A 26,060-nucleotide genomic window follows, 5' to 3' on the forward strand; every position below is an offset into this window, starting at 1 on the left:
TGTAGTCAAACACTTATAAGAAAATCAGTTACATTGCATTTCCACTTTAAACAATATTCAAACTTAATTGAATATTCTTAGAGAATCACTGATGCCATCTCTTCAGATTTCTCTGTTAGCTTATTTTGCATGGGTGTGGCTGACCCTTGGCAGGCTTACTACTGAAAATTTTTGGTAGCACACATCTGAGAGCACCACCTTTGGTATCACCTGCACAGCTACACAACACTCATCACAGTTCATTTGGATAGTAAAAAAATTATGTGACCCCTTTATTCACGATTTCTTTCGAAACTAAATCAACTCTTACCATAAAAGAAAACCTTGCGACAATTTCGTAAGATATTCCCTACCAATCTAGATTTTATTCCTCTTTTGCCTTTAGTATTCCTTTAAGGAATGCGAGTGCCAGTTACAGTATACGTAGTGTTTCCTTAAAAAAAACATGCGGAAAATGATAAACATAGGCTGGTACACCTCTCAGTATCTTCTCTTCATTGTATAGGACTTTCGCTGCCAAGCACACTAAAAAAAATAAATGAATGTTCTGTCTTGATACTTGAATGCACTAGACTCTTTTGTGCACACCACCAATTCCTTTGAGTTTCCCCCTCCCCTTCAACAGTGGCCTCGTGGTAACATACTGAAAACACTTGGTCCTTAAGTGTAGCTAGTGATGCTTTTCACACTCTTTCATTTCTGTTACCCCCTAATGTTTCTGCATTTCAATTAAAAACACAGTTAATTTTCCCTATGTTTTCTTAGCTTCATTGCCTGTTGGCTTGATATAGCGTTCACTAACAAAATATTGAGCCCCTCATTTGCTATTCTTGTCATTTAGCTGCAACCGTAGTGTTACGACCAATGATCATGTAATTACTTTGGCACTTCCATGCAATGAATGTGATGGGGGACTAGCATTGGTGATTATTAGTGACATGCAAATGGTGGCCAAGTGGTGGCTGCACTTATGGACACTTTCCCCCGAGCGTACGAAATGTGAATGCAACTAGAGATGCGTCAATGGTGTTCCAGTGAACTCATTTTGGCAGGTAGCCCCACTGGACACTCTAGCAGAGTGGCTTGTTTGATGGTCTGAAATTCTTCCGTTGTTCGATACAAAAGTCGCACAGCATTTCACTGGACATCAACCTTTATTACTATACAATGAAACTACAGGTGGTGTACATACATCATGCCTTGGAACTGCCAATACAAACAGTGGAAAGGAATCTGCTTTTTCACAAGGAGGACTTCACCAAGAAAACAGCCATCCAGATTCATAAGAAATGTAGCTTCAACCAAATTTATGGCTGTACTAATTGTACTATGCGCAATTGATTTGTCTAAGACATCACACTACATGATGAAATGTGCGGACGTGCATGCTAACTGTGTCAGCTCTGACTTAACAACAACATTTGTTTTTCACTAACCGGTATGTCCTCACTACCTCAATGTAGCATAAAATAGTACTTATGAACAGTGCCACAAAACCTTACTTGAAGACTGTATATAGCTTTCTTGTGCTTTTTGATGCATTTTGTCGATACAAGACGTTCAAATTTGTCTATTTGACATCGCATTCCTTGTCGAACAGTAAAACAGTCACTAACTTTGCCAGGTCATGACTACCACTCCATATGCTTACTGAAATTTATGCAAGGACCTTTTAACAACAAACATTTCTATTTCTGACCGATAATTCCACTGCATTATTCCATGTGGGAATTACACTGCACTGAAACCCATGCTGCACGGGCAAGCTTTACAGCAGTACGTTAGGTCTGGCATAAAGTTTTAATGTCATATCTGGATTGTGTTGTCCACAAAAGTTGAAAGGCACAGACCTTTGCAGTAGATGCATCGTTGACCTAATGAGCTTTTCTTTGTTTTCTCCTGGATGCACAGTACATGAAAACTGGGTAAACAATAACTGCAAAATATTGGCGACATAATTTTTCATATTGAAAACACGGCATCAATGTACAGAGGATGTCCTTATTTTACATACTCCACATCATTTATTGGCTTTAATCATTAGTGAGCTTCATCTATGTCATGTAATTTAATCTACGTTAAATTGGTACCTGCTGTGAAATAAACAGCATTAAAGGCCTTAAGGTTGTCAATACTTAATGGCATTATTCTTGCCAGCATGGCATGGGCACAGTGCTGCTGTTTAGGTTGTGGTGATAAATCTGCAATCTAATTTCTCAGAAGAAGAGCAAAAATAAAATGTTCCAGCATATATTTGGTCAATGAACTGCTTAATGATCAACTTGCATTTGCTAACCAAGAACAAACATTGTGAACGATACTGGATGCAACAACACCGTGTATTTTCCTTGCAATGCCGAGTTGTATTTAAAAAATGGTTGTGCCCAGGAAGGCAAAATATTCTTGTATATCACACAATGTTCGTGGATACATCGCTAACTTGACATGTCTGGGTTGCTTAAAAATATAAGCCAGGATATCGGAACGCTTCTTTCAGTAATCACAGGAATAATCTGCTTTTTTTGTTGTTTTTTTGTCAGAGGCACAATTTCTATTCAATGGCTGCTCTTTTAAAGCTGTGGCTTGATCTAGGAAGATAGCTGCTAGGACCTCTGCTGACATTTCCACATTACACAAAATCTGTACAGTGAATGTGATCTCTTATCAGAAAAATTTCCCAGCAGGACACTGTACTATAATTATCATACAGCTTCCATTCCTGCTTTGTTGCTTTTGATTTGCAGTTATGAATATAACCGCTGAGAACACCAACTCGTGGTAATAGGTGGTTGCCCGAGTGACTCACACATAGTTTACCTTATAAAGACCAGGGGTAGAATTCACAAAGTTTTTGGTCTGCAAAAACGCTTTGTGATTGGCTGATGCTTCCCGTACCACCTCATATGCTATCACAATAAACTTGCACCCATTCCTACGAACTGTTCTGGCTTACAGGTGGCCTTGTGAATACTGGCACGTTTATAATATCTTGAGTCAATGCCCGTCCGGATAACACCCTGCAATTTGCTCCATAAAGGGATGACGAAGTGTTCGTGTCTTCAGCTTCAAAGGTTCATGAACTGATAATGGATAAACACCAAACACTACCAATAGTTTAGATGTTTCAAAAGCATTTGTGGGACAGTAATTTATTTGTTGTCCTATCAAACACATTGCATGAAGTGAATTGTCTGCATAAAATCATTGCCAGTAGCTTCAAAACTCTCAAGATATTCAAGCAATGCCATTGCAACAATGTCACTTGCAAATTCAGTTGACGGTTTGGTTTGCATGTATACAGGGTGTGTGTTTTTATGAGGACATGACTAATTGAATGGGCACACAAGTTATGCGTACAGCCTCTAAGGTTACCCATATATGCACAGGTGCGCATTCTGCACAGATAAGCAATCTCTGGGTGCATTTTATGAGAGTGGTATTTGGAAGCGAGAAAGGAGCAACGAATCTCGGGCACGGGCAATGATTTGGGATATTACAGTAAGTGCAGCATGAACACCCGGAAATCTGTTTTTTGCAAGTAGTTAAATACCTGATGACCACTGCTGCGGAAGTCCTGGGGAATATTCTGCAAGAAATCTTTTAATTTGATTTGTTATTTTTGCTTTTCCTTTTAGTGTCCATGTCACTGAATGCTTGATGGCTGCATAGTTTCATGCAAGCCAGTGACGACAAGCAAGAAGAATCGAAAATAAAATGAATAATTACAGAATACAGCCTACAGAATGCAACCCCTGGCTTTGTTTGCATTTCATAGCTGTGCTCCTACTGCTACTGTAACCAGAGAGCTCTGCAAGCATCACTCACACTTCAGACTTATTTCGGGACAAACAGTATACAAAGTTACTATTACATCCTTTTTTTTTTTACCAAAATACTTCGACAATGTTTGTGTTTACTTTTCTTTCTCATCAAGTACATCCAAGGCACTGTCCCTACCTAATGTATGTGACTGACTAAGGTATGAACAAGCACACGTATGACATATGTACAGATGACATATATACATGGTGCCCCTTTGGGGCTTTACAGATTGCTGAACCAAGTATGCAGCAAGACTGCCTGGCACTATACTTCGTTCAAGTGTCAGTATGCTTGTTGGGGAGAATTACTCAATTGCTGCTACAGCTAGTATTCTAACAGTTCATGCAAAGGAATTTCAGCTTGAATTTCAACATAGGGCATTGATGAAAATGTTTGTTTTTTTTAATGCTTTACCAGACATGCTTTAGGCCCACATGGTATTGTCAAGTGCAAGACAACAAAGGCAGATTTCCAAGTCATGTAAAAATACAGATCTTATTGACGAATTCACTGAAGGGAAGTAATGTGCTTTCATGTGCACAAACATTGTGAAGAAATGAATAATTTAATGAGAATGCACAATACATGTGCAGCTGACATGTTTGTGCATTGCTGTGTAAAGCACTTTCGTTTGCTATAAATGCTTCATGAAAGTGAATCCAACACACAGGAATTCTTTGAAATCCACTTGAGTGACGTCTTGCTCTGTGATAAAACATTTACAAAAGCAAAATAAGAGAGAGCATAAAAAGCAGTGATTACTGTCAAGAAAACAAAATCAAGATAGAAGTTTCGAGAGCTTTCAGTGTCAGCAACATGTACAAATCCAACAGCAGACGTACAACACGTAGAGCCAACTCGCTGAATGTAGCGCATTCACAGACATGTTCCAATCCATGAATTTGGCAGTGCAGGGTTAAATGCACATGAATAAAGGAGGCTGAAACTCAAAATCAATTGCACTGGTTTGTAAACTTAGAACAGACCTCTGAAACTTATATAAAAGCGGTGATACTGACAAGAGAAGTAGAAAGACAATTTGCACTATGTCAGCCATGGGCAGTATATAATGTGACGATTCCTTTCACTCTATTTTATTCTTTTCTTACAGACTACTGTCACGAGTAGGCTGACCCTGGTAGTAACAGAGTCATTGCAGCACTTGAACCACTAATGAAGTGCAAAAAAAAAAAAAAAGAACTGGAAATGGAATGGAATCGGTACATTAACCTGACCCATGTTTGTTATTGTATCAGCTCACTATTGTTGCCCTCCGATGAGCAGCAAAAAACTGCGGACAGAGAAAAATCTGACAGAAGGACTCCATCTGTTCACAAAAGCGCTATATGCGTTATTGCCCACGGGATTCCACTTTTCAAGCACCGCTAATTATAATGGACCAATCACCCGAGCATGTTTTTGTCTTGGAATTCTGCAAGAGCAGAGACAAGTGGGTGCCATGCTTCTTTAGAAATTGAATCAAATGAAATTATATGGTTGAACGTTTCAAATTAAGCAACACTTGGTATGTGAGGCTCTCCTGAGCTCTCTAAAAGTCTAGTTGACCTTGCATTCTGACTGCAGTAACTTGGTGCAAAGTGGCAGACAGCTGCAAGAAATGCTCATCCTTGCCCGCTGTTTGTTTGTGTCTGTCTGCACTAAGTTACCACAGTAAGAAAGATTGAGCATTCTTACGCTGAAAGCAGTACAGCCTTGTTTGCATAGGTATATTGGTACCTTGCTCCACTTAACTTCAACCACCTGGGGTTCTTTAATGTGCACTTAGATTTTAGTGCAGGGGTGTTTTGCTATCTCTCCTCGTTGGAATGCAGCCACCACAAACGGGAATCGAACCCAAGACCTTTTGCTGAGCTGCAGGACCATAGATTCTCTAACATCAATCGGCAACTAGATAAGAGAGGAAGCATACAGTTTGTTTTGCTATGGATTCCGAAGTGATCTTTATTTTTTATTATGCCACCCTATGCTGCTAACAAATGTTAATGCAAAACCTTTTACTTCAGAAAAATGCCGTGTTTTCTTTCTTTGCAATCTATTTTGCTGCTGACAAAAAGACATGTGCTCCTTGAAATTATTTAGCCCGCAAGATTATGCGAACACAACACAAGTACACGCATTCCAGGTTAAACATACAGCGCTGGAAGCAGAATTTCATCTGGTGAGGACGTCCTTGACGGCGAATCAATTTGTTGAATTACACCTCACAACAAACATGTAATGAATCTGTCAAATCACGTACATGTACTCGTGCTAGTTCTACTGCATTGCTGTGCTGACATGTATGCACCAATGGCGATAGGACCATGCAAGTACAAAGTGTAAATCATGTTTTCATCTCTCACTAACAGAATGCGTACTATATTCAGTACAAACAAAAATGCGCCATGCTCTCTTTACATATTCATACACTTAAACATGCTCGTTTCACAAACAGGTGGAACAGTCTTGGCACTGCACGTGTAGCGCCATGTTATTTACACCCTATATACACACACACCCTCTGCAGGACACCAGTAACACAGTGTACAAGTCCAGTAATTACACTTCACCACTGAACACGAGTCTGACAGAATATCCAAGTTTATCACATGAGTTTACTTAACAGTTTGAGCAATGCAGTGAAATGATGCACTGTTGGTTTCACTACGCACAATCTTGAAATGATGCAGGACAATTTTATTGCTGACAGAAAGTTCATGAGTATGTCAGCAACAGTGTACATCATCTACAAGTCTAATAATGCCAAAATTTTTGCCTTTTTTTTTTGTTATTGCCACTGCTTTATCAGGGACAAGACATAAAGCTATCACTTAACATGTCCTCATTGATATCTATACTGGGCAGCTGTGCAAATTTACTTAAGGAATGACAGATAAAGTCAGTATCTCAGGGTGTTTGGACAAAGTTATGATGTCCTGCGTCTGGACAACAAGAAATGTTAAAGAAAAATAAATGTTTGATGATTGGAACACTTCCTTGAACCTCGGGAAATTGTGAAAATATGTTTCATTTTTACACAAGAGAAAAGAAAAATACAAAATGGCACATTTAAAAATTATCCAACTAAAACAATGCCCCAAATGCTAGGTCATGCTTTGCCTACGAGTGGAATGCAGCCCTCTTCTTCAACCACCTTTCCAAGAAAACTGAAGTAAATGCTCCAACAATGATAACTTTTTCTGAGCTCTTTTATCAGTGTTTCATGCCTGAATGATGCCAAGCATCAAATACACTGCAACAACTGTCACACCTTGCCCTATCAGCTGCAAGCACATATAATGCGCTGTCTATCCAACATGATCTCGTCAATGTTGGATTATCACATTCTCAACTGGAAGTCCAGAGCAATCTACAACTCTTATGATAAAAACTAGGTCACTTAAACATTGTGGTAGTTTTCTTATCCACTATAAGTATCCACAGCCCATCAAGAATTGCAAACACATCATGACTGGGCAGGAGGGTTCTTGTTTACATTTTGTTAAACTGGACATAAACGAATTCATGCCATGCCCTAGCTAGCTCCTTTAAATGTTGTCGGAAATCTTTTTCTCTCTCATGCTCATTTAAATGGAAGACGAGCATTGTTTCAAAGTCATGGCACATAAAAAACCTGGGAAAGGGCAAATGCACCTTAATGTTTAAATTTAATGAAGCATGTTCACAAAGTGCCATCACCTTTGCTGTGATGATCAGTTCTTGCCATTTACCACGAGTCCTTGCCATGAATATTCACACAAGGAAACAACTTGTAGTTGTTACAGCCATGGAAGGTTGACAATTTATTTTGATTCTACCAACCAAACTCTTTCCACTGCCTTCTGTCACACAACACTAACTGTGACAGAAATGACAAGTGTCCTACACCTACACACTAACCATGGGACAAGTTATATCCTACAACTGTCAATGACGGTCAGCTGACATTGCCTACAGCAGCCGGTGATGTAAACGTTTTTCGCTGCATCCCAGGCAGGAGCGGCCCTTACTGGAAGCGTGCATGTGCCGCTTCAGTGAAAGGACAGACACAGGCCGCGAACCGGCATTTTGTATCTCTTGCACATGTTTGGCGAAGATGAAACAGGATAAATTAAGATAGTGAAACAGGATAATGTGGGGAGATAGAGAGAGAGAGAGACAGCGTGTTCTCGCCGAACCAACAGGCAGAGAAACGAGCACCGTCAAGTTTCGCCAAACCGGCATTCAACCCCGTGTTCTGCATGCTGGGTTGCCGCAAAACAAGTCAACTGAAGTTCAGACCGAGCGGTGGTGATTGCGCTGACAGTGATCAGGACTTTTCTTGGAGCAGCACTCGTACTATGTTGGTAGGCGGCTCTAAGGCCAGGCTTTCGTCGGAGGTTGGACTGCCCTCCTGTACCTTGCGGGGCACGACTTGAGGGGTCACGCCTTTCTTGATGCGCTGCAGAAGGAAATTAAGCAAGCGTCTCATAAGGCACCTCGCTTCACTTCTTTTTTTCGTTGGTTGATTCAGTTTCACTGTGTTCTTTTTCTGTACACAGAACTTAAAAATCACTGATTGAATCTACAGCCCTAGGCTAGTTTTGGTCCAAGGATAGAAATGACAGGTAGACAAACATTATAAACAGTTTCATACAGTTGAATGAGATCACCGAGCATAAGAAAATCATGTGACAATTTAGCGTGTACAACAACAACAAAAGAAATCACAAAGTAGATTATATGCTGCTATTAGGCAAACAAAACTGTCTGGATAACAATAATGTGGCTTAGGTACGCGTACAATATGACATGTCAAGAATCAATAAGCTGTTAGTTGCTGATCATAGTGCATCTCATTGAGTGCATTATAAAAATCATTACATATATATTTTATTGCAAAAGGTGTTGCATTCTGTATTAACCCTGGTGTTCTAGAACTGGCTTCTCAGGTTCCTGAGAATTTCATGGACAGCTTTCTCAGGTATAACAAACACTCATCTTCTCTTCACTGCTTTATTAGACAACCCATTACCATATCTGCACCACAGCTGGCGAGCATTGTGAGCATGCTTCATTTTAACACAGGATATGCATGTAGGTGATATGTGTGTAGGTGTAGTTCACTGTGCTCAAATATGAAAAAAAAAATTAAAAAAGAAACACAAAATGCGCAGCAGCAACTTGGACCCATTTTGTGAGTCACCAAGCCAGGCTTGAAGGGGCAGTAAAGAGAGAAATAAGTCGTGCTGTACGAGTACATTACACTTCTACGTAAAAGCCACTTTGACTGTAAGAAGAGGCTTGGTAAAACAGAAAAGATGCAAAATATGAAAAGCATGTGGTACCATTGCCTTGAAGTTCCCGCACCAACTCCCCATGACATCATAGATATTGAATGCTGTCTGCTTGGGTGGAGTTAATTTCCTTATCAGTAAAAATAGACTGTATATTGCATTCTAAAGAAGCTAAAGACTGAACTTAGCTTGCCGAACATTCAATACGTCAAAATAACCCAAATAATATAACAACGCATAATCTGAAATCTACGACGTCACACTGACATAGCAGTGCCATGGTTTTAGTGCAGTCCTGCAAAATTAGTGAAAATCCAGTTCTGAAGGAATACTCCATCGGTCTAAACTGATTTAGCATTCCTCTTTAGTGTTTTCTAAAGAAAAGCAGACGAATATTTTGCAATGGCATCCACACTAGCTTAATTCTTTATCTGTGATAAGCACCCCACAACTATCCGTGTGGGTGTAGATTTGTGTGCACACACAAGCCATGGGTGTGTCTACAATTGCAGACAGTAAAACATTTGAAGAAATGTGCCTACCTCTAGGAGGGTTCCTGAGCTGTTCCAGAGGTAGTAAATGGCATAGGTAGGAATCCAGATGATGGAAGCAAGAGCCATACCCCAGCCAATCATCTCGCCCCACCAGGGATAGACGTAGTGGTCTGAGTATGTCACTGGCTCAGGCACGGCTATGTAAAACACCAGCATTCCCTGCATAAAAGTAAAGGCTTGATTATTTCTGCCCTCAGGGAATAGGCTACAAACAATATAGCCTCAATACAGTACCATCACATTTACTTATTTCTTCTTCATGTATACAATTAACCATATAGACTGGAACTCTTTTCTCAGGAATGTCATGCAAATACAAGCACCACCACAGTTTAAACGATCCTTAATTTGTTCCATGTTTTGGACAATCTCAGGTTGTCTTCCCATATTTTAGTACAAATAACTGTTCTGAATAAGAACTGCAACCCATTCATTGCGATTACAGACACGTAAGGCTTGTGCTAGTTCCATGTAGTGATCATAGATGGCAGCACCATAATTGTTAAATAATTCAGAAGGAAGTGTTATGACGTTCTAGCTCAATGAATTGACGGGTTAGTTAGTTCGTGTGTATTCATGATAAAACTTAGCATAAACATGAACACATGAGAAGGAGTCAGGGCAAGGCATTACGGTCAGCTGACATCTTCAGTATGTATGGAGCATGTGCGGTGCTTGGGCAGTGAAAAGGAGCAAGATACCACTACTTGAAAATCATCAGAAGCATCTTTTATAAGATTACTTGGATCAGAATGCGTCGACAGCGTGTGTATAGCTCTGTTCAACACTGACTTTCATTTTTTTTAGAATATTTTGTATTATTTGCTCTCTTGCTCTGTCTGTCATGATGGCTTCTCTGCAGAAGCTGCTTGTGTCCGTTTTCTTATGAGTAGAGGTGCAGCATAACGAAGATGTCAGTTGAGTGTAGTGCCCTGTCCTGGATCCTTCTTGTGTCATCCTTTTAGTGCTAAGGTTTATTATGTTTGGCTGCAGATTCAAAATACATGAGATTACAGGTGGGTGCTATATATGTACACAACGAACGTGTAAATATGGAAAGGCACAGCAATACACCTTTGCAGTTATAGGGATAATGCCTTACAGCTTTCCCTATAAATTTGAAAGCAGCGATATGTGTAGCTCGAAAGCTCTTCCCACTGGTAAAGCACTGTCAGAATATTTGTAGACTGCGCAGAGCCAAGTGGTCGTGACTATAATCATATAGCTTCAGTTAATTGCAGTTCAGACACTTTATATTCATGCTGGAAGGTCTCAAAATTCGAAAGGAATAAAGGAGAAAGTTGTGTTGGATGGAACTATCAAAATGAAAAGGAAACACATAGGGGTTAAAATAACTTGGGACAGCAAAGTGGAAGACTATGAAGTAATTTTGACTGTGCATGCAGAGTTCTTTAACGTGCATCTTCATATGTCGATGACCATTTTTGGCATTACCCAATCCATGTGCGACTGCTGCAGCTGGGAATCAAACCTACGGTCTTGGTTTCATCACCAGAATGAAACAGTTGTAGACACCTTAGGGGACCCCAGTCCTCATTAGAATTGCTGTAGCACTTTGCATCGCTAATGTAATGTGCCAAAAGACAGAGCAATTATCCGGGCACTCAAATGAGAACATCAGGACAAGTTGCGAGAACAAAATGCGATCATCCGGGCAACCAGTCAAAAGTTAAGAAAATGTGGTCTATGGCCCCAACCCCTTTGTACACGACTATATTACACACACTAGTTACTGCCCTAACAAACAAGTTACAAAAGATATTGCTTCTGAGTTTTGCCTAATGCTTGTTCATAATATCACTCAAGCTGTAATTTCTAGTGCACTGAAGTTTTATTTGTCATTTACAATAGCGACATTCAAAAGTCAGATACACGGCACCATACACTTGATTGGCATCTTTTGGCGCTGAGACAGGGTTGCCTGTGCTCTTTTCAATGCCAGCAGTCCATGAATTCGGCAGTGCGGGTTTTACGCTGCCTCCTTCGAGAGATGGTGCCATGCTGCATGACCAGGACGGCAGCGTCTGGCTGGCCGCAGGTGGTTGTGTGGTGTAGTGTGGTATGGTGGGGTGTGCCCTTGCAAACATGCGCTGTACCCATTTTAAGATTGTGGCTAGTTCATCTCCAGCCAATCTGCTTTACCGGTAGCTATTTCATGCTTACATCTACTTTCAGTTACAGGAGAGCCAGCATTTTTTTGCAAATGTTACTTTGACTAACGTGTTTCATTAATTGGCAGCTCTAATCACCATAGCCTTGCCATGATGGTATCAGTGTACACATTCATCTATAGAACTTAACAATGTTCATTCCTATGTATGGTGCTGGTTCTGCCATTTAAACCCTGTCAAGCAAGATTCGTGCAGTCCAATGTATGGCCAGTCATACGAAAAGCTGCATTCAATGAACTTCCAGTGGGTTTCAAATAGTTCCGAAAATTTGGGCCACGTGATGCCTTTCTGATGTGCTGCCTGTCTTATTGGATGCTACATTGTACAGGGACATGCATATTGCACATAAAAGGTTCGAAAAACATACTTTACACTTACCTCTGCACTGCTCTTGCTGAAATTTCACAGTAAGATCGCATTCCAGAATCTATATCGTTCAGTGTAACACTAGTGGCACAGTTAATTTCCTGGTTCTTGCAAGGTTAACTTTGTTTATAGAGACTCATGCTGCCAAAACAACGTAAGCATATTCTTGCGTGGCCACCTGCCAGCAACTGCAGAAAGTAGCTGTTCAAGGAGGGTTGCCGTATGTTGCCCACTACTCTGGAACAGGCAGCGACCTCTCGTGAATGGCAGCTTTCTGCAGCTGGCAGCAGGCGGCAACACATTTTATGCATGCGCTGTAGCGACAGCAGCTTGCACCTATAAATGAAGGAAACTTTGCATTTTTTTTTCTTAAAAAGCTGTCAGTTAACTGTGCCAAGTGTTGCACTGAACGACGCAGACTCCAAAATGCGATCTCCTGTGAAATTTGAGCAAGAACAGTGCAGCAGTAAGTGCAAAATCATTTTCAAACATTTTAAGCGAAATGGGCACATCCCTGTACTTTATTTAGGATTTAGAAAGCCTGTATCTTCACTTGCATTTTTCGAGACAGTCCACTTATTCCACAAGGTAAAATATAATTGATTTAAATGTATGCACTCACTGAAGAATGCACTTACCACGATCACACAGGGAGCAGCAAAAAGCCAGCAGAGGAAGAAGTACTTGTTTGGCGTGATGCCTATCATGTCCTTGATGTTGGCGTAGATCCTTTTCGCACCTGCAAGAGAGTTAGTGTAAGTCGTGCTAGTGTAATTAAGGCGACGCTTGAGTAGAGTGAGATGACAGCGTGTCCTCACAAAACTGTGGCCGAGACTGCGTGCTTACCATATATCCAGGCAAAGCCGATAATCTCGAAGAGGACAACCGTCAGCAGTGAGACACCGCTAGCCGAGAAGAAGTCCATCAGCTGGAAGATGTACATGCCTCCCTGCAAAACAGATGAAGAATGTGAAGGGCTTCGAAACAACAGCAAAAAGCGTACCAAGAAGCTCACTTATGACGATGCAGAAGTGCATCTTGAACTCTGTCACAGACACATTAAAGACACAAGACCAATCATTTGTGCAATTAAGGGCTGAATATGGCATGGTAGATTTTGCAAGCACCAAGCTGGATAAGAGAGATGTAGATGATAAGATTGTGTGTGGTTTGTTGGCTCACCACGTTGGCTCTTCAAAAATATAGCTCATGAGATACTGGCATTAGTAATGGCTGGTCTTGTGTCTCCATTGCAATGTATGCTGGCAGGTCTAGACTGTATTTTTCATGTAAGGTGCTACACTCCTCTCACCTGAGTAACCAGGGGTAGCCCCAGGAGGAATTGGACGATGACGACACTCAAAGTGAACAGGCGGCGGTACGGTCTCAGCGTAGAGGCAAACTCATCCACCAGTCCAGTGACGAGTGCCTCAACGGTGCAGAACTGGCTGTCGATGCCCAGAACGATGAGCATAAGGAAGAAGAGTACTGCCCAGACTGGCGCAAAAGGTAACTGCACCACCATCTCGGGGTAGGCCAGGAACGCAAGGCCAGGTCCTGCATATGCAGCACACTAATGTGTGGGCATACTGAGCAAGTCGTAACTATCATTATCCTATTGCCATGGTGTAATGATGGTGAAGAACCAGTCAGTAACAAAACTGAATCGTGAATCTAACTCTCTATTGGGTGAACTTGTACTCTGAAAAACAAGTAACACTCGGAGCTGGTCATCAAAATTTGGTCTACAGGTCAAGTGCATCAGCTACATATATGTGACTTATCGTACATTCCAGCATGATCACTGGTGCTTGCGTACATTCCAGAATGTAGACCACTATTTGCATCGCATATGCAATCTAATTAGACAAGGTTCTTTTGCTATAGAATTGGCAACAACATTTGGGAAAGTTCTGATGCATGTAGGCACGTCTTGCACCAAGCGATAACTTTGTAACAGGGGTTAGCCAGAGAAAAACGGTCACTGGAAAAAAAGATAAACAATGTACTCATGTGAGTATTCTATTTCATGTCGACTGCTGGATGAAGGCATCTGCCAGAAATTTCCAATTATGCCAGTCTTGCTACAGCTGCCTCCACTTCATGCCTTAAACTTTCCAAATGTTTTCGCACCACCTGCCATTGTTTACATTTGCCTTCTCTTGGCACCCATTTTGTTGCTTTAATAGACCACCGGTTACCTGCTTTATGCATTACTCGGCCTGCCTAATACTATTTCTTCCTTTTAATCTCAACTACAGTATCACTTACACTACCAGCTACATGTCTTATCGGTGCTGCCCAGTTCGGGTGTTAATGTACCACGTACCATTTTCCATTCTATTTCGTGTTATGCGATCCTTAGATTCTTCTGAAGTTTTATTTTAAAGCGCAGCTCTTTGAAGCCCGTTCCTGCATTTCGCAGCACCGTCGTCCGCCGTAACCAGCTCCGTAGCCGGGGCCAGCGCGCTGCTCTAGCTGAGCGCGCACCTGGCGCCATCTCTCGCGCAGAGCGCTAGCCTTGCTCTCTTCGCTCCTCCTCCAATGCCACCCCTGTGCGGCGCCAGTCAGAGTGCCAGCTCAGTGGCAGCTTAAAGCCCCTTTGGCAGTTGATCTCAATGATGTGCTGCTGCCAGTACACCCCCCCACGTCCTCCATGGTGGCGACTGCGCGAGAGCGCGGTGTTTGTTCTCCAGTTGCCGAAGCGCCAGCTTGGTATCAGCGGATCACGGTGCGCGCTTCCCAAGCCGAAACGCAGAGTCACCTTCAGTTGACTTGCTAGCAGCATCAGCGGCGTCTGTCAGTCGCTGCCATTTCTTCTCCGCACAATGTTCCTGTGTGCCTACGCGCTGCCTCCTGCGACCTCCCGATAAGCAAGGCAATTGCACCTAGCTACGCTCTGTTTGCAGCGGCTGGTGCAAAATGTTCCACACGAGACGGAATGTCTGAAGCTCACACACTGTTTATATTATAATACAATCCGTCTGCCTATGTAATAGTTTATTCTGAGCCAGTTCTTTCTAAACCATAAGCGAGGCAACCGGTGGAAGTCCTTCGTCTGCCGCTGCTGCTAAACGAGCTGCCCATGCAATGAAGTTTGCAGGGTCTGGCCTGAAAACAGCTCCAGGTTTCTTTTGGATTTTGTGCACTGTGTGCGTTTTTTCTCATGAGGAAACACTCTTGAGAACCACCTAACATAAATGTTGTGCTTATCAAGTTCTTTGGTAAGGATGTGCAGTACTGAGGTTTTCGATATAAGCACAAGTTGTCTGGATATTGAGCTGGCATATTGAGCTGGCGATCTATCTGTGGGCACCCTCAGAAGCAATTTGCATTGTGGTATACTGCGAGGGTGAGAGCATTTATGGAGCGAGATTACTGCTTCTGACTACAGGTGAGCAAGTCTGTGGTTCATCACAGACCTGGCTGTTCTGACTGTCGCAACTGTCCCACTGTCACATTTCATACCATGAGTACATACCATGAGTACATACCATGAGTACATACCATGAGTACATACACCTATAGCTATAGTATTGCACTGATGAACCTTTAAATGTATGTATGCTATATTCAAGCTAAAGTGTCAGTTTGCAGCACACACAAACATGCAGTGTGAAGGTTACCTGATCGTGCCACCTCAGAGACATCCTTGTCTTGTATGTGGGCCATGTGACCTAGAACTGAGAATATGACCAGACCAGCAAAAAGACTTGTTCCACTGCAAATGGTGCACACGATCATGGAATCCCTGCAAAATGACAAACACAGTGAGAGTGTGTTTCATGAGGTGCAATTGCCATCACAGCGCTAACAAAAGTGTACAAGGAACTAAAATATTCATAATTCAGAATGCAAATCCAGCGCTTCTATTTTGAATGAAAGCATTTTTAATATGGTGAACTTCATATTCAATTTCATGAAATATTCAATTGTGACTCATTAAACGTGATTATTGTATGTTTATTGGACCTCTCCAGCCATAAAAATTGCCAACAACTGCTTCAGGCACTTCTTCCAAGCCAATTAACCAGAAAGTGTGGTCAATTTGTGATTGTTTTCTCAAATACAGAAGCTGATCAGTGGAATGGACTCCAAATAGCATCACTCTCATCGAAGTAAATAAAAAAATATCTTTTCTTTAGAACTTTCCCTCTATGTGCTTCTTTTCTGCTTTCGGAAGTAGGAAAATACTTAGCACTCAATTTGGCATTTGAGGTCCTTATTTCTCAAGTATGGATATATACATATTCGATTAAACCTAAAAGTTTCACTATTCAAACACCTTTACAATGTAATGCATAAATCTAGAAAATCAGCTAGGAGCACTGCTGATATGCCAGCAATGTATTTTTCCTAATAACAACTAATTTTACTTTCGATATGATATATATTATATTGATGGTATTGATGTTATTATGTGATATATTCGTGAACTGTTTGTCCATACCAAACTTTCATCCACTGGTGTCTGCATGTATATGGAGGTACTGCATACAGATACTATAGTAATGGACTAATTGTCTAACTAGATCAAAAGGTGTAAAATTGGAATGTCTGGACATTTTCACCTCACATAATTCAGGTAAAACAATTGAGAACTAAGAAAATACAGAGTAAAAAGAAGTGAAGACATCGTTTGTTTAGGCACAACATAACAAAATATAAAATAGCGGGGGGGAGGGGGGGGCTAGGTAAGCTAGCTCTGTACTTGACAAGTTTCATCATCTGCACCAACCTGTAAAAGTTGTGGTTGTACTTGTTGTAGCTACCCAGCGCAACATTGGCACCAATGCCGATGCCGTATGAGAACAACACCTGTGTCCCAGCCGCAATCCACACCTGCAGACAAGAATGGAGGGTTGACATGGTGACAGGCTGGCCCCTGTCAGTGCTTGTCATTCTCTTTTCAGAGTTGATCACACCTTGACAGGGGTGGAGGGTCGCTCTTGTCAACACAACAAATGTGTCCTATACATGTATGCAAAACACTAACAAACAGAGTGCCTAGCAATCAGCAGGTCGAACGGGCCCAATGCATACCTTGAAAATGTTTTTCAAGTGTGCAGCTAACAAAGTGACATGCACAAGTGAATGATACACGCTTTCATTTTACTGGGTGAGCATGTTGCACCGACATATTTTTCAGTGAAGCCCCGTGTGATGACCAAAGATTCACTTTACCGCTGACAATGTCAAGTGCAGTGACATTGACAAGTTACGAAACTGTAGACAAGCTATGGCAGAAATTTAAGGAAGGCATTGCGTTCTGCGAAAGTACCTTTATCCCAACTAAAATAAAGTATGTAAAACGTAAATAACCGTGGATAACGCGCAACATTATTCGTATGAAAAGAAAAGTAGTGCGTGCGCAGAAACCGAGGTAATCCGGACGACATTCACAGACTTGTGCAATAACATCTTAATCTTAAGAATTGCTTAAGTGCCCCCATAGTTCTTTTAAATGCTATTGTAACCGTATATATACATAGATAACAACACACACACACAGAGAACAACTTGATCCATTGTGTATTTCCTTTGATGGGTTTCTGTCTTTTTTTTTTCTGTAAGCTAGCAACTTACATGAAGTGCAAAATGAAGACACTACTGCCTCTGTGTGGCACAAAATGGAGGACTGTGGCTCACCCTCGGATCTCTGAGCTTGCTCCAATCAGGACGCAGGTAGTATAGTAGCCCTTCTGAGGCACCCTCCAATGTGACTCCACGGATGAACAGAATGAAGAGAATGAGATAGGGGAAGAGTGCTGTGCACCAAATAATCTGTAATGTGCAAATTGGCGAGACGACATAATTAAGACAAGGCATTGTAGCTGCATGGCACTGCGTAAGAATTTCTTTCAGGATTTTTTTGTTGCATTATAATAACAGGAAAATTCCCAATCACATCTGACTGATTATGTAGACCATGCATGCCTGACAGCTTCGCCAAACACCTTAGTACTATAGTTGCCTCACATTGCATCTAGTAGCACAGTGAAAATAGATGTTCTCATGATTAGCCTCACGCCTATTCCCACTTAATGCACCAGTGAAAACACTGTTTAGCAGGAAATAAATGCATAAAAAGTAAGGAATATACAACAGCACTATATGTTTAATCACTTTCTTCTGTATGTACTTAAGCAATGCAGCACATCAGATTCCATGAAATTCAATGTGGCTGAATAGCCCATTATGTCACAGAAAGGGATTGTTACCTACAGCTTTGGATATGTATATGGGTTAGATAGCTTCAGTGACGGCATACAATGCAGTGCTATGGTGCAACGGTTTAGTACAGTACAGCACAGTGCAGATCAGCATGTGCACAGATTTTTTTTTCATTTATCAGATAGAATTAAGCGGCTCCAGGCATTACTTTATTCATGCGAGTTGCTTCACATGTTGTGCAGCATTTTGTGAGGACAACTGTGCTGAACTATGGCTGAACGACTTGGTGAAGGAGCCATCCTGATTTGCGAAATCGCTTGTACAACTCCTACGGCTCCACAGCTCGCAAAAAAAAAGCTGCCATCAATAATCGAATGCTGGCAGCATTCTCAAATCCACTGATATACATGCAAAATGATAAACCAGCAGACTTCAGCGATTCTGGAAGCTGTGAACTAATTTACTGTGAAAGCGTTATACTCTTGATCCCCACTACCACCAGTGCCACCAACTTTGCACACAGCTTCAATTCCATGTAAACTTGTAGAATTGTGTGCCACAACAATGATGGCAGCATAACAATGAAAATGATAGTGGCAGGAAGGCAACACAATGACAACTTTAACAATGAGGGAATGAGGATGGCAATACACATACTTCAGCGTAACAGAATCAAACAGATGGATGGTCCAAGCAAACTTTGTTTTGAGCTCCTACTGCTCAAGAGTAGCTTGTAGAAAGCATTTCATGCAAAGTTACAAACAGCATTAAAAAAAATGGCCAGTCTGCCGCAGGGTAAGTAACCTAGTCTGTCATGTTATGTTGATGACTATGGGGGAGCTGTTGCTGGTGCTCTTCTAGTTTTCAACCTATGTTTGCTCTCTATAATGTGAAAAAGGAAAACAAAGGAGAGGGGTAACGTTGCTAGGGAGGGACCTCATTGGTAAGATGGTGTAAATGTGGCATTCAATTGCATCTTGCTCTGGACATTGACATCCGAGGATAGCTCCATGAAATAGGTTGCATTCTGGCAACAGTATCAGAGTACTTTTTAAACAGATGGATTAGAAGTGCAACGGCTTACATGAAACTTAACTGCCTGTGTGTAGGCCTTCAAGCGACACATTTGAAAGGGTCTCACCTTGCCACTCTGATGGAGTCCTCTCCAAATAACTATGTACACAAGGAACCATGCCAAGAGAAGGTAGAGGGCAAGTTCAGGCCGCAGAGAACCAACTTCCTCCAAGCCATTGGTGATGCCCAGCACATTGTTCCTGAAAGCACAAGAAAAAAATGTCTTTCATTTCACCATCAGTCAAGTCACAATGAGCTCTCCCGGTAATTTGCTCATGGTTCCATTGGTCGGCTTATTAACATCCTAACAGCATATTGTTTGCAGTCAGTCTGGGCTTATTTTATTCTCATTCACTTGGATAAATGACATAAGTTATACAACTTACAAAATGTTTGGGCATGAGTTTTCATTCAAAATTTTGTATGGAGTACTGATACAATTGCTTACAAGAAGACATCTTTCGTGTAATTCTTTGAGAGGCAGAGACGAAAAAGGAAAGGAGGGAATCTTACACTCAGGGATGGGGTAAAAATAGATGAGAAAAAGGAAAGATAAGAAAAATAATAAAGAGCCAGTCAGTGTGAACACATTCGCAGAGAAATGTTCACTAACTGTCACGAGTATAATAGGGCTTTTGCGGCCTTGTGCATGCAAAAATGCAATCCTATGCAACATGTAATGAAGTAGTGACGTCACTGCATGTTTGCCTGCAAATATAACCACTATAGCATAGTCAAACCAGTTGTAATGTTTATGCCTATGCACCAAATATAGTTTTGTACATCAGGTAAGCTCGCCCATGAGGAAAGTAACATAACCTTTGTGATACGTTCGTTCATACAGATTCCTTACGGAATACATACGGACTCCTTATCTGCAGTAGAAAGAAAAGAAACAAGCAAGAAATTTTTTTATTGAAAACGAAACTACACGTATAGTAGGTAGTAATATTTTGTCTGTGCCTTACCCTGCTTCCAACATCATTAAGAATGGAGTTCTGGATGAGTGAGATTGTCTAGACCTGATCCAGTCCACTTCCAGTAAGCAACACAACAACACACAGGTAAGAAGCTCATAGGATCCTGCTTTGCTGCACTTCCTATAAGCTTTGTGCACATTTCTGAACATTCTAGCACATTAAAAAAGAGTAAATTTAGAAATGCCTGCCAAAAATAGTAAAATAAGGATTACTCCCCTGAGCCCTTGCTTTCGCTGTCTGCAAGTGCTTTGTAGCACTGGCACTGGACTCCCCGAGTTCAATACATCCAATGTCTGGTTCGCTGTGAGGCCGATATTTTGTACCACGGTCACATGGGCACTTTCGATCGATCGAGTGAGATCCAGGTTGAGTCTCTCAATTGCGGTTCGCTCCCTTCTGAAGCTCAATTTTTACGCAAAGGAGCCAATCTCGATTCAGCAATTCGATCCCATTTGAAAGTGGCCACTATGACTGGAGAATACGTAAGTTTCGAGTATTTGATATATGGAATAAGCAGAACCCATTTATAACGAAATCGATAGTTCCGCAAGAAGTGGTCATTATATCAGTAGCTTGCAATATGTGGACTTGCTCTTTGACATGTGCAAAAACTGGCTGCACTGTTGTGTCGCAGAATTATTGCAAAGCATTAACAAGCAGTGGCATGGTTAGAGTTGGCACACCGGGCAGGTGCCTCCCCTCCTCAAAAAAATAAAAAATAAAAATAAATAAGAAATGAATAATAATAATAATAAATAATTTTGTGTTAGTATGTAGCCTGCCCAATCTTCCTCCCCCTTCTATCCCCCTCCCTGGCAACGGTAAAGTATAGGGAGGGCATCAAAGCACGCCAGTCAGGTGTCTGCCACCACCTTGAAAAATAATTCTGGCTACGCCACTGCTCAAGAGGCCTCCGGCGCAGTGGTGTAGTGCTGGTGACATGCGCGGTATCCAAGGCGGCTGTGCTGGTGCAGAAACATCACTCCCCTCCCCCCCCCCCCTACCCCGCTGACCCCGCTGCCCGGAAATTTTCGATATCGTCGCCTTACTGGCTCTATACCCAATTGGGGGGGGGGGGGGGGTTGACAGACGGCTTGGCTACGCCACTGCTCCAGTGATAACTTAATATCACTTCGTGAAGCGACCACTGCATGCTTGCGAGTGAATTGAATTGCCTTTACGATGAATTGAATCTTCCGCTAAAGGGAGAACTCGTGCGCGATGCCCACGAAGAAATTCCTCAACTGTTTCTTTTCAGTTCAATGAACAGCGTAGAGACCGCGGAACGAAATCTTCAGTGAAAAGCGACAGTTGCACCGTTTCACTTTCTTTCCGCCCTAGAACGGTGGAGTGCCGCTGTGCTTCTGTTCACTTCCGCGTATTCTACCACGTAGTTTTGTAATGCAGTACTTAAGTTCGTCAAAGCGACATTTGCTGATTTTGCACCCCGAGGCAGTATATAGTTAGAGGTTAAAGCACGTTTGCGCAGCGGTTACGAAGTTCGCGCGTTCGTAAGTGCAATAACAGATAGCGAATTCGGCAAATCGCAGCGTGGTTGCCGTGGTGCGCACCGGGGCGTCCTGGTGCGACGATGACTGGGTGAAATGGCGTATTAAGACCCTACGACGCCTCGATGCGATTTGAAAAAAAAAAAAAATGGGGACGCTCTTTTCTCTCCTCTCTCGCTTTCTTGTTTCTGCTCACTAAGCTTTTCTGAAAAAAAAATTCGACCTCTATATTTTGATTTTTACTGTAGCTGCGAATTGTCGTTTAGAAAGTCCGCGTTGTTCGTCCGCTAGGACAATCCAAAGAACGAAATCCGGCGTAGTAGTTTTTCCAGAAGGTCTCTTGATTCCAATCAGGCGCCATTTCGAAACCGGGAGATCAGTCGTCTCTTTTCTTTCGGATAGATCTTGTGATTATTTTACATGTGAATTGGCGGGATTTGAGTGGATTCTTAGTGCAAGAATGAAGCGTTGTATATGACGAAAGAAAAAGTTGGCTGGAAGCGGAAACTACAGCGACATACACACCGCCGTTTTGCAAAGGTATCGCCGTTATGGCGCCCTTACGGATGCCATGGCTGCGCGTCAGCCACGCGAGGCTAAGCACGTCGAGATCCGCGAAGTTACGCTTTCTGGGTCACTTGGGCCCAAAAACTCGTACGAAGTTTGAAAGGTTGAATGTCATCGCGATCCATCATCAGCAATAACCTAAAACGAAGTGCCAACCAACCGTGATCCCGCTGATCTCTAGATAACGGCGTAGTAACCACCGGCAAGTTGCACAGCGCATTGCCGCGTTCTCAACGACTCGGGTCGCGTGTAGATCGACAGCAACGTCAGCAAAGCTTCAGCGGCAGTTGATCCAAATTTGCTCATCTGGGGGGTCGTATCTTTGTCATTGTTGGACTGGAGCGGCGCGCAACTCTCGCGATTCAGAGGCCCTATTTTGATATATATATTTTTTCACTTCTTGTTTGATGTAGTCATTGTAACAGTACAGTGCATTAAAAAATGTGCTCGTTATAACTAGCCGCGATCTTAATATGTAGAGCAGAAAAATCGTAAGCGCACCGAAATATGCTCGTTATAACCGGTAGATCTTTATATCAGGGATTGTTGTAAGTGGGTTCTACTTGACTCCCTTTATCCGGATGAGTTATATTCAGGTTCGGCTGTAATGCTTGCGAGCCTGTAAATCCTATGATCTCCAAGTCTCCGCAGACTCGGTCCAGAATGTTTGGTTCCCGCTAGGTTTTACTCGATCTGCACTATAAGTTCTGCCAACTTTTTTTTTTTCTTGTTATGTATTACGCGTTCCCTCCCCCTCCCCCCTTTGCTACATGTCGGAATAACCAATCCAAAGGTTTACAAGTGAAACAAGGCGTCAGCGCTCCAGATGTTGCACGTGTGGTTCATATAAAATTACATCACAGATGCATCTGATTTGACACTCGTATGGTAAAAGCAGTACGTGTTCCGCGGGCACGGGATGATGACAAACGTGGTCGCGACACCGACACTCACTCCCAGTACTCCTTGACGGACGAGACAGCCTGGGCGGCCGTGAGGTTCCGCGGGGCGAGGCTGGAGATGTTTTCGCGGATGCCGAGGCAGCGCTCGGTATTCCAATCATTGCCGCACTGCTCCCAAGGCAGCGGGCTGTGGAACGAGGCAACCAGGTAGTACAGGGTGTAGGCGATGAGTACGATGTAGTAGATGTTGCTCAGCCCGATCATGGTCATCGATGCGAACCCCACACCTGAGTTCGAAGGTCGGCGAGAAAGGATAAACATATCATCATTATATGCATAGTTCACTGCAGGAGAGCAAATTCCGCCATACTGTCCGTTTGATGGGCAGTTATGCCCTCTTTGAATGGTTCAAAACGCTGCGACAGCAGAATTCGACAACATGGCGGCGCATACTAACAACATTAATTATTAAGTGTTGAGAATAACGTGGTGAATAACGTTGCCAAATTCCGTCATGTTGTCAAATTATGTAATGGCTCAATATGAAACAACCAGAGTGGCCGTAGCAGCCCTCTGGGCCAATCAGAGCTGACAAGATAGCGTATGCCACAATGTCCGTAATGACACGCTATAACGAGGGTCGAATCCTACATGCGACCTCCAGTTAGCGTTGCACTGTAAATAACAAGAACAACGTTGCGATGAACGGACGCATCAACCCTCGCTTTTAAAAGACGCATGTACTTGTACACATGTAATTGTACACATGTACTCAAGAGTGAACGACGGAGTGAAACAGAACCGTGATGCCATTTTGCAGGCTGATAACCGGTACAATTACAGTGATCATCAGGGTTGAACATCTACCTATGTTTGCTTTTTGTTTTTGCTATCCTGTATGCGACATGTGCAGTGCTGCAAATGTTTTATTTGCGCGTCTGTCAAGTTGCGAGTCAGCGCGGTCGTGTGTTATTTTCCCTATGCTTCGTCGTCCCAGAGCTGTCTTCTTGCAACTACGCGGACGTGGCGATATCCTTGTGTCTTTGCTCTCGGCTCGCGTCCGCCGGACACGCACCAACCCAACAATCGTATGCACGGCAAGCCTACGCCGGAAGTTGCGCCTGATCAGTGGCTTAAGCGTTCATATCTCCGGCGCTTCCGGCGACACGCTGTCGTCACCCACAGGAGTCGAGTTTTGCAGGTACTGAGCAAGCACTGCACACATCGTTGGTCGAAATGAGGCGAACACGCTAAGTACACGAATCGTTTATTTCGCCTGAGGTTAGCTACTAGATGAAGGAAGAAAAGGGGCAATTTCAATTTGCGAGATGCTCAAAGCGTATACATTAATGACGCTGCAAATGAAGAAGCAGCAGCACCGTAGGCAAATAGCTTGGAATATATTAGGTGCTATCGACAGCGTATATGTAGTTTATTATATGGTAATAGCCGTCTTATGGTGGGAAAAATAATTAACGTGTGGAAAACCAATTAGGAATAGTATTTTAGCTCGCGCAGACCGGGCAGTAATATAAAAGGCGTGATCGGGCCTTCTCACAACAACTTTTTTTGTGAGCTGCGACACAGTTTGGACATGACTGGAAGATCACTGCGGCATTAGTTGTAAACAAAGATGCCGAAGGCGCGGAGAAAAGCATCGCATTTCCTTCTTAAGGCCGCTGAAGTTTTCCAGCAAATTAAAATACATAATTCGGGAGCGTGTTAAAATATCATGTAGCCCTCTACTTATCTTATGGAAGAGTAAGTAACAGCACTACAAACTTTTTGCTCACATCGAAGCACTGCCATCTGCGTATGTTTTTCGCGCCAACAATGGATGTTCGAAAATAATGTATGCGATCTCGGTATGAATGCACTTTAAGCAATGTACGAACAATGACTGTGAACGCACTTATGGTGTATGTTCGATAATGTGAGCGAACAATGCAAACAGTGAACGTGCCTGCGTATCGCATGTCAAATGGAGCGAGAGCCTCCGTATGGTTAAGTAGCCCTTAGCTTTTCTTGTTTTCCTGCAGTAGTCGCACCCCACATCCTATTCATTGTCATAATCGTCCTACCAACTTACGTGCCCTTATAACCCCCCCAAACAGTTTAGGAACCACAAATAGCCTATGGAAATTATCTTTAGTCTGTTTCACTGGCTTCACAGATAAATGTGCGTATGTTTTTACGAAGGTTCCGGAAAGGCGTTTCTTTTTAAAGTCAGCAAGATGAGAGCGGGCATACCTTTGAACATGGGCACCAGGTTCCAGATGCCGATGCCTCCCGTGTTCAAATACTGTCCGATCGACACTTCCATAACAAATAAGGGCACACCGCAGAGGACGATGCTAATGAAAAATGGCACCAGGAAAGCACCTGTAAAACGAAGCACACAGACACACGCAAAGAACGTGGTGGTGTTAGAAGCGCCGAGGAGCTCGCTTATCTATTCACAAGTAGCACGCATTGCAAAAGAGTGAAAATCGATCATTGTTCGGATATTTGAACGTACAGAGCATTGAAAAAGCGAACGCGCGACGAACGCACGCAAAAGCATATCACACACTTCAGTGAAAGGTTCGTCTGAAGCACCACAGGGGTGTCCGATTTTCGTTAGACAGCGAAAACAGGCCCAATTG

At 42.5% G+C, this 26,060-nt stretch overlaps 2 protein-coding genes across 11 annotated transcripts in view; one reads left to right on the forward strand and one right to left on the reverse strand.

Moving 5' to 3' along the window:
- LOC142585045 (uncharacterized) overlaps nucleotides 1-3,882 on the forward strand; it is a 40,527-nt gene extending 36,645 nt beyond the window's left edge. For all 9 annotated transcript variants that reach the window (XR_012829010.1, XR_012829011.1, XR_012829009.1 and 6 more), the window contains one exon: nucleotides 3,636-3,882. Coding sequence is in view for 6 of the 9 variants with exons in the window: in XM_075695497.1 (XP_075551612.1) it covers nucleotides 3,636-3,669 (34 nt within the window). In the remaining 3 variants the exon portion in view is untranslated. The remainder of the gene's footprint in view (nucleotides 1-3,635) is intronic.
- LOC142585043 (sodium- and chloride-dependent GABA transporter 1-like) overlaps nucleotides 1,136-26,060 on the reverse strand; it is a 64,156-nt gene continuing 39,231 nt past the window's right edge. For both annotated transcript variants that reach the window (XM_075695489.1, XM_075695490.1), the window contains exons 2-12: nucleotides 25,666-25,797; nucleotides 23,468-23,702; nucleotides 19,526-19,658; nucleotides 17,860-17,994; nucleotides 16,949-17,052; nucleotides 15,837-15,961; nucleotides 13,523-13,767; nucleotides 13,057-13,159; nucleotides 12,849-12,949; nucleotides 9,641-9,811; nucleotides 1,136-8,263 (exon numbers count right to left, since the gene is read on the reverse strand). In XM_075695489.1, the coding sequence (XP_075551604.1) occupies nucleotides 8,132-8,263; nucleotides 9,641-9,811; nucleotides 12,849-12,949; nucleotides 13,057-13,159; nucleotides 13,523-13,767; nucleotides 15,837-15,961; nucleotides 16,949-17,052; nucleotides 17,860-17,994; nucleotides 19,526-19,658; nucleotides 23,468-23,702; nucleotides 25,666-25,797 (1,616 nt within the window). In that variant the 3' untranslated portion in view covers nucleotides 1,136-8,131. The remainder of the gene's footprint in view (nucleotides 8,264-9,640; nucleotides 9,812-12,848; nucleotides 12,950-13,056; nucleotides 13,160-13,522; nucleotides 13,768-15,836; nucleotides 15,962-16,948; nucleotides 17,053-17,859; nucleotides 17,995-19,525; nucleotides 19,659-23,467; nucleotides 23,703-25,665; nucleotides 25,798-26,060) is intronic.

This window comes from Dermacentor variabilis, chromosome 6, assembly GCF_050947875.1.
Source record: "Dermacentor variabilis isolate Ectoservices chromosome 6, ASM5094787v1, whole genome shotgun sequence".
NCBI lineage: Eukaryota > Metazoa > Arthropoda > Arachnida > Ixodida > Ixodidae > Dermacentor > Dermacentor variabilis.